The sequence below is a fragment of the Cryptomeria japonica genome, chromosome 10, assembly GCF_030272615.1.
Source record: "Cryptomeria japonica chromosome 10, Sugi_1.0, whole genome shotgun sequence".
In the NCBI taxonomy this organism is placed as follows: Eukaryota; Viridiplantae; Streptophyta; class Pinopsida; order Cupressales; family Cupressaceae; genus Cryptomeria; species Cryptomeria japonica.
Window position 1 is genome coordinate 427,481,331 of NC_081414.1, and position 13,701 is coordinate 427,495,031.

General features: G+C 32.9%; 1 protein-coding gene across 1 annotated transcript; it reads right to left on the minus strand.

The window, feature by feature from the left end:
* Positions 1 to 7,250: 7,250 nt before the first annotated feature.
* Positions 7,251 to 8,526, minus strand: LOC131075730 (uncharacterized). The gene has a single exon (XM_058012606.2). It carries the CDS (start codon positions 8,461 to 8,463, stop codon positions 7,531 to 7,533), a length of 933 nt encoding a protein of 310 aa, XP_057868589.1. The 5' UTR covers positions 8,464 to 8,526; the 3' UTR covers positions 7,251 to 7,530.
* Between the last annotated feature and the right edge of the window lie 5,175 nt (positions 8,527 to 13,701).

The window sequence follows — 13,701 nt, forward strand, 5'->3', positions numbered from 1 at the left end:
AAACCATGTTATTGGTGTTGTTTGGTCCTACGAGCCTGAACAACACCGTATACCCTTGCCATTGCTTATGTATGGGCGGTGCATGTAGGGTTCGTAGGCTCGCCATGCATCGAAATCCATTTCTTGGTGCATGGCAGGTCTACAACCCCACCCTGCACTTCGTAGCTCTTTGTGCCATAGCCTTTGTGTATGGAGAGTTTGTAAACCCGCCTTACACGAAGTTTGAGTTCTTCCCTTTTCAAGTGCATGGTGGGTTTATAAATCTGCCATACACTTTGATCCTTCCACTTAGGTGTAGATCGGACCTGTAGGTCCGACTTACACCTGGTTTTGATATGCACTCAATTAGTGTAGTTTGGACCTATAGGTCCGATTTGCACCAATCACATGTTTCTCCCCAAGGTGCAGTTCGAGTCCATAGGTCTAAACTACACCTAGCCTTTTTTCCAAGTGTAGTTCAGGTCTACGAACTTGAACTACACCTTTGAACTACACTTAGTCATAAGTTTAATTCAGGCCTATGAACCCGAATTACACCAAAAGCACACACGTAAATAGGGTTCATAGGCCCAATTTACACTTGTTCTACCATGATGCAATGAGGGTTTTTGTAACCCTAATGACACTAAATTCAACACATACATGATCCTGTTCAGTAAAAATGATCAAGATAGTTGGTGATTTCTCCTTACAAGTGTTGATGCTTTCACAATGCTATAATGCTTTTCAAATGTCAAAACCTTCTCCAGGGAAAAGACAATGAAGTTCAAGAAGCAAGACTCGTATCTGCTCTTCCTCTCATCCTTAGTCGCATCAAACATTGTGAACATCAAATGAATCTGAAATACAAGCTACTTGACAACAATATGAAGATTTTCTGAAGAAGGATGATCATAATAAAGATGTCTTTGAACACTTAGTAATTTTTATGCATCTCTAGCGCAGTGACATTTTGTAATTCCAATCTACACCTTAGGTGTCATTCTTTGTGTGCACTAATACACATGTAGGATTGCACGTGTCCTAAGTCAAATAAGACTCTACCTTTGACTTAGTCATAAATTAGTTGTAACTTTCCTAGTTTCATGCTGCTCTTCTCCTCTCTATATAGGAGGGTTTTCATTGTAATAAGGATACTCTTTTGATGGATGAATCTTTTGGAAATGCAACAAAACTCTGCCGATTTGGGAAGCACTCTAAAACTTTGTTTTTAGATGTAAATCAAATTGCAATCAATAAAAGAGACAAGTTGCTTTCAATCTTTGTGTTGGAACAAGTTGTAATGTGACAAAATTATTCGGAGTTGATTATGAGTATTGTGGTGTTATTTGAAAGAGATTTAAACCCAATCTTGTAGTCTTTGAGCTGCTTATTGTGTTTATAATTAATGATATATTGTGAAATTTGATCTTGTAGTCTTTGAGCTACTTATCATGTTTGAAGCTAATGTTTCATGCTCAAGCAAAGTGATAACTTGCAGTCTTTGTGCTGTTTTTATCTTCTACAATTGTGAAATTTAAGGTGAAGTGTATGTTGAAGTCTTTGAGCTACACATATTTCATCTTTGTTCTTGAAGCTTTAGAGGAAGTCATGGAAAGTCTTTGAGGTTTCATGAGCTTCTTAATTAATTTTGCTGGGTTGTACTTGAAAGAATTGTTAGAAAAAGAGTCATTTGTAAAAGGTTGATAAATCAATAATTAGAACAAGACTTTGAGCTTTGTAGTTACTTTCCCGTCCCATTACTTAGTTTTAGAAAATAGGAGCAACAAGAGGCTTTGTAGTCTTATGGAAACTTTCCTTCTAAATTAGTATAGATTGTATGTCATTGCAAATAAGAATTGTTTTCAATCTTTGGGAAATAAATTCATTCTAGATAGAGAATTGGGTAAATACTTACTCTGAAAAGAGAGAGTAAAGTAATTGTATCATCCTGGATTAGTGTAAAGTTAGCAGATAGGATAATATTAGATATAGTTTGTAGTACAATAGTGGAGCCTTCCCTTACAAGTAAGAGAGACCATATCTTGCCTTTTGAGAGATATTGTCTCACATACTGTGGTGAAACCCACATTTTGTAAGCTCTCTCAAGTTTACAATTTTTTCACCCAACAAAAACATAATTAACTAGTTATACATCAAATTTATTTATATATGTTATAAAAAATTCAATAACTCTTAAAAAAATAAAAAATAAAATAAAAATTAATTAACAAATATATTTAATCCAAAAAGAACAACAAGAAGCACAATATATTGTGGAAAACTGATCACTTCAAACAAATATATTTAAATCTATAATTTTATAATCTTATATTAAAAATGTATTTAACATTTATACTACATAAAATATTAAGAAACTATAATATATACTAATAAATATAACTAGCATACCTATATTTATAAATAAAATTTATGTAGAGGATGCCAAAGATATCAAATTTAAAAAATCTTTACCTTTAGCATAGATTAATTAATTTCATATGGTTAATATTTATTAGAATTTAGTCTTATTTTAGAATATGAAATGATTTGCATGAAAAAAATAGAAGTTTCTTTTAAATTTAGATTCTAAAACATAATTTTTTTAAATTAGAAGCTTCTTTTAAATCTAGATTTAAAAATATAATTTTTGGAGTCTTATCTTAGAATATGAAATGATTTCCATGCAAAAAAATAAAATAAATAGAAGTTTTTTTTAAATCTAGATTTAAAACCATAATTTTTTAAATTAGAAGTTTTTTAAATGTAGATTTTTTTGTTTTTGTTTTTACATTTAACAAATAATAATAATAAGTTGCTTTTTTATTTAGATTTGATTCTTTTAAATCTAGATTTAATTTTTTTTCATATTTAATAAATAATAATAATAGAAAGTTGCTTTTTAATTTAGATTTTACTCTTAAACTTATTTTTAAATTATTCATTGTCTAGTCATTATTATAAATAATAATAATAATAAAATTTTTCTTTTTAATTTAAATTTCAGTCTTTAATTTTTTATTTTTAAATTTCTAATTATTAAAATTACATGGAAAAAAATGGGTGGGTGCCAATGTAGTGTTATGCCTCTGACACAATTATAATACAAACTTATTAATTAAATAATTGTTATTCTTTATCTATATATATTTTTAAAAGTTGAATAATAATATTATTAACCTTTTATAATACATATTAAAAATAATTAAGTATATATTATATGTATTTTGATTTAATAAATATTTAAATAAATGAAAACAAAAATTTATAAAATTTAAAACATATAGTTTATTATTTATATTCATTATATTTTTTATTTAAATATTATATTCATTATATATTATAATATAAATAATTACTAAATTTTTAAAATAAAATAAATTTATAATTATAATTTTTCTACTAATTTAAATTTTATAATGGAATGGATGATGGTGTTTTTATTTTTAAATCTATTTGTACTTACATATGAAGACATTTATGCGTCCTTTCTACATATGAAAATTCATGTTGAATTTCTACACAAGTTAGTGAATGTCTTGAAACGAAAGGTGAAAACAACACGTGGGAAAATGGTCGACAACGAAAACAAATGACTAAGATTGTTTTGATCATCTTGCCTCCATTCTTGAATAAGTTGAGCTGTCGATTCGCCAAGGTAGGTCGTTCATCTCGTTTAAGGGAACACCTTTGGTGTAATTAATACAAAGTATCAATATGGTGTTATTGGGAGGAGATTTACTCCAAGTAAATTAATCTTAGAAGCTACTTCTATTTATTTGAATGGTTTAGCATTGATGTTTAGTGGGTATTGGAAAATATTGGAAGATTTTTTTATGGAAATAATCAGATTGTATAGATGTAGTATTTTGATCTTTTATATGGCGAGTTATAATAATTTGAGTAAACATCCATTTAAATCAGAAGTCATCTTTTAGCTAAACAACTATGTGCAAGAGGATTTCATCCATTAAAGTTACCCAAGGCTTGAACCTATTTTGAACATTCTCTTTTGGGTTTAAACCTTGGTAGATGGTTTCTTTTATCGCATACCATCATCCTCACCAATCGTGCTCAACCAATTGAGTTACAACCCTTTGACTTGGAAGATGTGTTTTAAATTTGTGTAGTTTTGTAAAAAAGGCAAAGATGGTATTGCTTTGGCAACTTGAGAATATACTATTAAGCCAAAAGATGACAGAAGATGGGCTCAAAGAAATATACATTTCTTTGGTGCAACTAGAAGACTCATACAACATATTTTTCAAGAATTATGTTGCACCATTGACTCTCTATCCAAAGAAGGTTTGTTGTTGGTGTTTGGTCAATAGATGAAGATGGAAGCCTTGGATGGTTTTGTGATGCTACATAATCAATATTATATTTATGACCATTAGTTTATTCTTTCAAGATGCTATGGTTACACCTTTTGTAATTATATTGACCCTAGTTGACTCTTTTTGTCTATGTTGAAGTTGTTTCACAAATTTATGTAACATTTATTAGTTTGTGCCAAGACAAGAATACTTATGCATTTATTACATTCAATCTATTTCAACAATTTAACCAATTCATGGAATATAATTAAAAAATTCCAGAACAAACTTTCTATAGTTATATTTATTTTTCTATTTCAAATGATAGTAAAAGTGTCATTTATTTGTCTTTCTATCGGTTTATATTAGAAACATTCGAGGTGGAAATCAAAATTTTCTCTTTTAAAAAAATGATGTCTTAAAGCATTTAACTCATTCAATCAGATGACAATTGTATTAATGACTTCAATGACATGATCACTATTGTATATGTCATATCTTGACTTTATTATGCATTTTTTATTGGTTGATTTTAGAAATGCTCATTGCAAAAATATTTTGTCGTAATTTTTTTACAAAAAGGTTGTAATGTTTTAAATTTGTGGTTAAATTTGTCAACCCTATTAATTTTTTGAATAACAATAAATAGTGTTATAGATATGCCACGGTGTCAAATAACTTAATTTGAAAGTTATTTCTACCAACAATTTACAATGTGCAATTCTTTTATCGATTTCAATTCATTCACAATCTACAGATGAGTTTTTCCATTAGATTTTTTTTAATATATATTAAATTGTTTTGGTTATATTTTTACTTTATTTTTTTTCTTCATATGGTATGCTTTTGTTGGTGTGTCATCTTTGGGGATTTTGATCCTCAAAAGTTAAAAACATAAAAAAATATTTCCTAATCTTTAGAGTATTTGAAAAAAGTAGTTATTTCTAACAAATTAGTAAGCAAATCCTTCTTTATGGTCTTAACTCAATTCTTTTGAAGATTTGTTTAGAAGTTCTCGATTCTTTGATATCTTGGTCCACTTTGCAAAACAATGTAAATTAGATTTTCTATAGAAACACTAATTAAATCTTCACGCTAACACAAACAATCACACTATTGACAAGAACTTGTTACAATGCGCCTCTTGTTTAATATAGGTCCTTCTTAACTCCTTTTATTTGTGCTAAAGTTGTTTCACATACATCATGCAACATTTATTTGATTCTTTCTTGGAAAAAAATTAATTTTAGAAATAAATTGTAATTTTTTACATAATATTTAATAAATTATTTTTATAGTTATCAATATTTGTAAATAGTTGTAATAAGGACTCAATACATAGTGTAATAGACATTCAAAAAAAACAAACAAAAAAAACAAAAAAAAACAAAAACAAAAAAACTTCTATTTTAAATTTTTTTTTTTCATGGGTGTGGAGCATAGAGCTTGATGTCCAATCAAAACTCCATGTTTATTAGAAAATATTAAATAAATATAATAATCAAATTAAATATATTTAAATTAATTTTTTGAAAAGCTTACTCCAAGGGCTATGATCTTGCAAATTATTTTGTGATATTGATTCCATTTGTTGTCCAACCCAATGTTTGAAAGAGAAAAATGAGAAAAATTTGAGGACCAAGGTGGAAAAGCCTACCAAGGACCTTCGATTGAAGACTAAAGAAATATTAAAATAATTAACAATCGCATGGGAACATTTGAGATTTTGTTTAAAAATAATTAAAAAACACCCTCATTTGAAGGTACCTTCAAACAAAGGTGATTTTTGAGTCATAGAGAAAAACCTTTAAATGTAGGTGTTTATTAAATTCACCCATCTACTCCCCTCCATCCATGCTATTTTCTATCTTCCACAAACGAGACACACTATTGTGGGTCTACCCTTTTACATGCATGTTTGGGAATGCTATGTACTTTGAAATGCACAATTATTCTAGGATTCGAACATACATCTTAAAGTGAGGGTAAAATATGATGGTAAAAAGATTTACAATTCCATGACATTTTTTATTTAATTTTGGACCCATTTTTAGGAGAGTGCCTTAATACATAGATATATTGACAAACACCATAAATTTATGGTGGAATTCATGTTCCTTACCCTATCCTACCTACCTATTATCCATCACACACATTCACATATACTTGACACTTGCCCCATCCATTTGTTTACACATTAGTATGCAATATCCCTATTTGTGTGTTTATTATACTTGTGTATGCACATAGTTCCATACACATGGTGCCCACTTTAATTTGTCCCCTTTTGTGTCTTGTAAAAGTCAATGTTCGCCAGCTTCTACTGAAGCCTTTCCTTCCAAGGGTTGACCAAAAACAATTTTTTTAAATTTCTAGCCATGTTCTTGTATTGAAAGTGTTAAAATGCTATTTATTTTAGACATCCATGATTTAAGAGTTATATTTAGATATCATTCATATTACACATTTCAATTGAAACAATAAAAGAATCTAGATCTACATGATAGGAGCATATGCATGATTAAAAAGTATTGTTTTTATTTTAGACATCATTTCTACAATTTGACCTAGGAAAAATGCTCCCTTTTGACATTACAGTAACCCTGCCAAATATTATAATACTAACACCTCACATATTCCAAAATGAATATAAAATAAAGACATTAAACAAATTGAAAAATAATAATAATTAATATGAGAAACTTATCCTTAATCTTCAATTTCATAAACTAATCTTTATTCTAGTGGATTAGCGTAGACTAAGCTTTTAGAAAAGCCCATTTCGCTTTCCACAGCTCTGGCATAATTTTGTCATTATCGATAAAGAAGTAATTAAAACTTTGATGAGAACAAGAGGCTGCATGCTTGCCAGTTTCAATATACCATTATTATTAATTAATATTATTAAATTGTATTTAAGAAAACAATAAGAACATTAGATTAATACAATCCACCACATAAATGCCTCGACGTACACACGACGGCAATTTTTATTGACTAACGTGCTCCACTGGCTTACAATAACAATCTTCACCTGTTTCAAGGCTGTGAATTAAATAATCCCACATTTATCTGACAACTATAGTAGAAGATTCATATCGATCCTTAAAAAGATTAGGCGACATAATATCTATCATATAACATTGCTAACATTTTAATCAGGATTCATAATAGCAAATAACTTGACACCGCAATTCTCCACCATTCAATCTGCTGGATAAAAAACTTCCTCCATTCATTCATCCAAATACAAGACGTCATCCAGTCTATTGAAGCTGCAAACAGTCTTCAAGACGAGCCACATGAGCGCCAAGAGCGAGAAGAGCAGAAGAAGAGCGTCGAAAGGATCATAACCAGGAGAATCATAGACCCCAAGAGCATAGGGAAAGTAGAAAACAAGCATACCAAGCGACTTATAAATTCCCACGTATAAGAACACCACCAAGTAAACCAAAAGGGCCAAGGTGCGATACAAAGGAAACCCGATGGCCAGAGCGGTGGTGAGAGACCATGGGATTTCACAGCAATTAGCAGCCTCCAGAGTCCTATAAACCTCCGCCATGGTGGGCGGGTCATCCTGCGTGCACCGGATTACCACCCGAAGAGCTGCACCCAGCTGCACAATTGCTCTTCCCGACGCCATTATCTCATCCCTCATCCTCTCATCCAAATCTTCCCCATTTAGTATATAATATCTACGCAAGGGGCACGCCCACGGGAGCGGTGGAATCATATGGCGGCGCAACCAGAGCGCCGCCCGAAACGTCCTTCCATCCCCCACCATGCTTGACGCCACCTTGGCGGCGCCGCTTAATTCCTTGGCTGAGATGAGCGCGTACAGGAGCTTTCCAAAGCTCTCAACACATGATCTCCAATTTGTAGTTTTCCATAGCTCTGCTTCTGATGAACCCTGCATCAAGATATGATCTGAAGATTTGCGGGGGGCAGCTTGGGCATGGATGAGAGTAGTGGCCATTTCTAGGGCTATCTTGTACCTCTCTGCCCATGTTAGAGCTTGATGGAGGGTGCTCCATTCTTCTCCTCCTGATTCCAATTGGGTCTCCATGGGAATCGACAATGGAGTAGTCACCTGTCTTGAAACTTTCTTTCTTTCGTTTTGGTTTTGGGTTTCGTGGGTGGAAGTTATCATCCTAGACAAAAACATCATTGAACTTGGGATCAGGTTGACTTGAATTTGTTTTAGGTTCGTTCACTCACGGGGAAAGTCTTTTTATGTTCTACAAATTTAAGAGAGCTTTAGGTTCATAGGTTCACATGCCCATCTTTTTCATCATTGATATAATACAAATCGATCAACTTTCAATCTCATTCATCGATCTTTTTCATCATTAATATAATAATAAAGATTGATCAAATTTTAATCCCATTTATGAAGATAGCAACGGGGTTGTCGTCATTCTCAAGATGTTACTTCTTAAATAATGGTATTCATTATCACGTGCAGATGTGTGTTGCTGGTTAAATAAGAGTATTCATGATCACATGCGACGGGCATCTAGCCACTAAATGACCGAACCGATGCTTAAATCTCAACGCCAAACTTTTCTCTCGTCTTTAATAACGGGTCCTTTTCGACCCGTGAATATTAAAAAATCTCTCCTTTGTAACTACGAAATCGGGGAAAAACATCATTAGGTAATCACAAAACCAAATAAACTATGAAATCAAGTCTTAATACATTCAATAAAGGAATGAAGATAAGATATTCAAATAAAAAAGCAAATCATATGCAGAATTCTCCTTCATTGACTTCTATTGTCCTTCTTTCTCCTTCAAATTGGATGTGTGGATCTCACATACAAAGCAAATGCAAGTGAAAAGCAAGTTGATTACTAGATGAAAATCACAGCATAAGCTTACTCGAAGCGTGGTTAGAAATCGATGAGAAAATAGGTCAATTTATAGGACAAGAATCTCCAAAATTGGCGAGCAATTGAAAAGGGCAACAAATTCAAAAATTTGGCATGATTATGACATGATTGAATGACAAATTTCATGACAACCTTCTATGTGAAAATAATGACAAATTGAGAGCTAATTGTGCTTATCAATTATGACATGATTGAGAGGTAAAATAACCACTTGATTATTACAAATTAGGCCTAAAAAATAGCTCATTGATTGAATGACAAATTGAGCATGAAAATAGCTTTCAAAATATGACAAATTAACCTAAAAAAGAAGAGCCCAATTAGAGGAGAAATTCATGGGAAATGTTAGGAGAAAATTAGGTGCAAAATTAAATTTGAAAATTAGGAAAATTAGGTGGCACTAATTAATAAATTTAATTGTGACACAAGAGACTTAGCTCACAAAAAGGGGAAACTAATTAGCCAATTAAATAATTCGATTTAATTGTGACACAAGGGACTTAGGATAAATGAAATTAATTCATTTAACCTAGAGAATGTTAGTGAAATTTAATAATTAAAGAATTATTAAAACCCTAGGAGAAAGGACTAGAAATGAATTAGGCCATGATCAAAATCAAAGGACAATTGACAAAGACATGATACTGATATAGAACCAAATATTGAATGACAAAGACCAATGACAAATCAGTCAAATATGACAAAAAGATTGAATTGATAAAGGATAATTGACAAAGGATCAATGACTAATTGATCCAAAATTGATGAAGATTGATGATTGATTGAGACTGATGACAAATCAATCAAAGATTAAGAAAAGGTCAATTTGATGAAAGTTGACTTGATAAAGACCGACAAGGACTGCTGACGAATCGATCGCAAACTAATGAAGGATTGACGATGATGATTATTGAAGATTGAAAGGGATCCAAAATGATCCAAATTGATTAACAATTGATAATTGATTGAAAAAGGACTGATGATGAATCGATCACAAATTGATGAAAGGATTGGTGATGATGATTATTGAAGATTGAAAGGGATCCAAAATGATCCAAATTGGTTGACAATTGATCAAGGACGATTGATAATTGATTGAAAATGATAAAGATCTAGGACAAAAACCTAATTCAACACTGATTAGGATTGATGATGTCCAATTGACATGACAAATTGATGACGACCACTAAATGGAATTCGAAAATGATATTGACAAGGCCTAATTGAAATGCGAGAGAATTGAAATTGAATAGGGAAGACCAACAGAGGAATGGCAAAATGTCGACAAATGATAAAAGATCAAACATGCGACATAGAAAAATGTTAATAGGATGCGAAAACCCTTAAATAAGGTCGCACGGACATGTTAGAGCATGATACCACAAGCATTCACCATTTTTTTAAATGCCTACACTCCTAATTGTACTGTGTATATATTCCCTACAAAGTATTAGTGTGGGGTTATGTCGAGGGAGTTTTATCATGGTCAAATCAATCTTGGAAGCTGCTAATGTTTTTGATTAAGGGAAAAACAGGTTTTGAGGGGACCCGAAACCCCGAACAACAGGTTTTAAGGGGACCCGAAACCCTCTAGATGAACTAGCATCCAGATCCCAGCAAGAGACAACTGATCAAAAGATATACAATGAACCCATACAACCAACCTTCAGTGAAACACCAGCCACAAGACAACATAGAACATTACATATCAGGCTGGTCCACAACAAAGAAATGAGACTCTGAGGGTTTTGACTAGTACCCACAAACACAACATAGGCTTTTAAATAGGCTCCCTCAACCTGAAAGACACTTGAGGGTTTTGACTGGCACCCACAAACATACAAGAGGGTTTTAACCAGGATCCCACAACCTGGAAAAAGGCTCCCAAGCCCAACACCCCTTAACCAAAAACAAGTACCATAAGGAACCAAGGTGTTCCCTTTAAAACTGGCAGCTAACACTCAGTTAGCAGAAATAACAAACAGAGGAGGGTTTTTAATGGCTCCCTCAACTAGGAGGAAAGAGATTATGGCAAGAAACTGAAAGCTCTCCACAATCACCAACTCAATAGGGATCCGAGGAGGAAGAACAAAACAAAGCACATACTCATCCATAAAAAAATTGAGGTTCTCGAAAATGGGTTTTGAGAGGCTCCCATAACCCGAGGATCTAGGAGAAAGATCTCCCAACTAGCCAACACCTAGTGAGTTCCATCTGACAACACCCAACCAAAAACTCTTCTCCTCTATCAAAGAATGACACACCTCAATAGGGCAGGCTGAGAATAACTGAAAGATGCAACTCAAACAGAAAGTGAGCCTCTTGAGAAGACAAGGATCAAGAAAGCATCTCTGTCCATCAAGAGGACCACCATCAAATCTGGAAACCGCGAACAAAAAAACCCCACAACAGGGAGTCTCCCCAAAACAAAGCTGTCATCTTGGATTGAAGATAGACATGTAAGGTACAACTGACCCAGAAAAATCCTCCACCACAGATCCAAGGAGCAAAGGTAGAAGGAATGGGGTAGGAAGGGAGAGCTCTGAAAAAGAACAAGTATAGCACACAATCTGGGCATAAAAGTCTTCCAAATCCAGAAAACCCCAAATCCACAAGAGTGCACCAGGACACCGAAAGAAGAGAGAGAGGTCAACCAGCACATAAGCCACTAGGATCCCAAATCCTTTCCCAACTCCAAGTCACATAACCAACACAAACCGATATGGACTTGGCAGCTAAGGACATGGAAACGAGGGCTGAAAAACCCCTGCCCTGAGACACATCATCCGGACTAAAATAAGAGACCTGCAAGGCCAAAGCCCTCCAATTTCTATCTCCCACACCCCTAGCAGTCTCAGCAAAAGGCCGACAAAGATAGCCCAACCATCTGCAAAACCCATCCACCCAAGCAACCATCGCAGCCTAGAAATAGGCCGCCGCCACTCCACTGCACATAGGAGGGATAAATAGGGGAGGCACCAGCCATGCCGATCCCCCATCCACCGCTCCATTGCCTCCATCCTCGTCCTTGTCTGCGTCCTCCTCTTCTCCGTCATCCTCTCCTGCAACCCTAGCTCTCACCATTCTCATCCTAAGTTTGTTATATGTGAGTGTTAGTATGGTAGTGAGGATTGTTGATTGACGTGGTTGATTGAGGAAGTTGCTAATGTTGATTGACATGGTTTGAACACATAGGAACAATGAGGTATTGGAGAAGATTAGAAAGAAGGGTTTTAAAGGGGTGTTAGAGAAGATAAAAAAGATAGTTTTAAGTTTTGTGAAGTTATGTAAGAAGGATGAAGTTGATATTGTTTTAAAAATTATATCATTAAGTCAAGAGATGAAGGGGGGATGAGGTTTAAGAAATATAGATCAAGGGATGAAAGGGGGATGGGGTCTAAGAAATATAGATATCTTTTGTGTTGTTAGGAGTATATGGTATTTCACATCTAAGGCAGTTTATGAAGAGAGATGGGGTCTAAGAAATATAGATCAATGTATGAGCAAGGAATGAGGTCTAAGAAATATAGATCTCTTTGGTGTAGATACGAGTTTATTAGATACAAATATAGATCTTTAAAAGAGTGTTGTATACAATTGTTTTTAGATATTTACAACAATTATAAAAATTAAACATAAATACCATTCATACCAGAACATAGTGATTTCATGGGAAAAATCCTTTCGAGAGAAAAAAAATAACAGTATAAAAGCTACCCAATATATTATTCAAAAATCAACAAGATTACAATATACTCATAAAGTAAGATTTCAGATGAGTATCACCAACCATAGATTAAGAGGCAAATCGACATCTACAAGACTCTCACATACAACCTCCATCACAAACACCTAATATGTAAGATATATAATACATGAACTAAGTAAGCAATATTTAAAAAACAAGATGAAGGGGGATGGAGTTTAAGAGATACATATATCTTTGGCGCAATTAAGAGTTTATGGTATTTTATATCTTATGAAAAGAAGTCATTGTTTATAAATATCTTGATCCTCTTTATATTATGGAGTGGATTAGACCATCCAATAAAATATATATCAATGGTTTCATAATGTATATTATTTATAAAATTCAAAACTGGAGTTGGCATGGGATTGATAGTTATGTTAGGTTTTTTTTTTGTCTTGATGATGTTTAATTGGATTGTTTTTGAATGCAATGTTGATAGGCTATAGGTGTTGGGTGACGCTTTGGTTTTTATTAATTAGGTATGGAAATTGTATTCAATGGATTGTCTTTATTGACTATAATTTTTCATTTAGACTATGAAATCTGTCATGTTAATCAAATAATTGAACATCTTATCAAGACTCATACAAACATATTTATCAAGAATTAAACTACACTATTGAATCTCCACCCAAAAAAGGTTTATTGTTGGTGTTGGGTCAATAGGTAAATATGGAAGCCTTGAATGATTTTGTGATGCCACACAACTAATATTATATTTATGATCATTATTTTACTCTTTCTAGATGCTATGGTTGCTCAT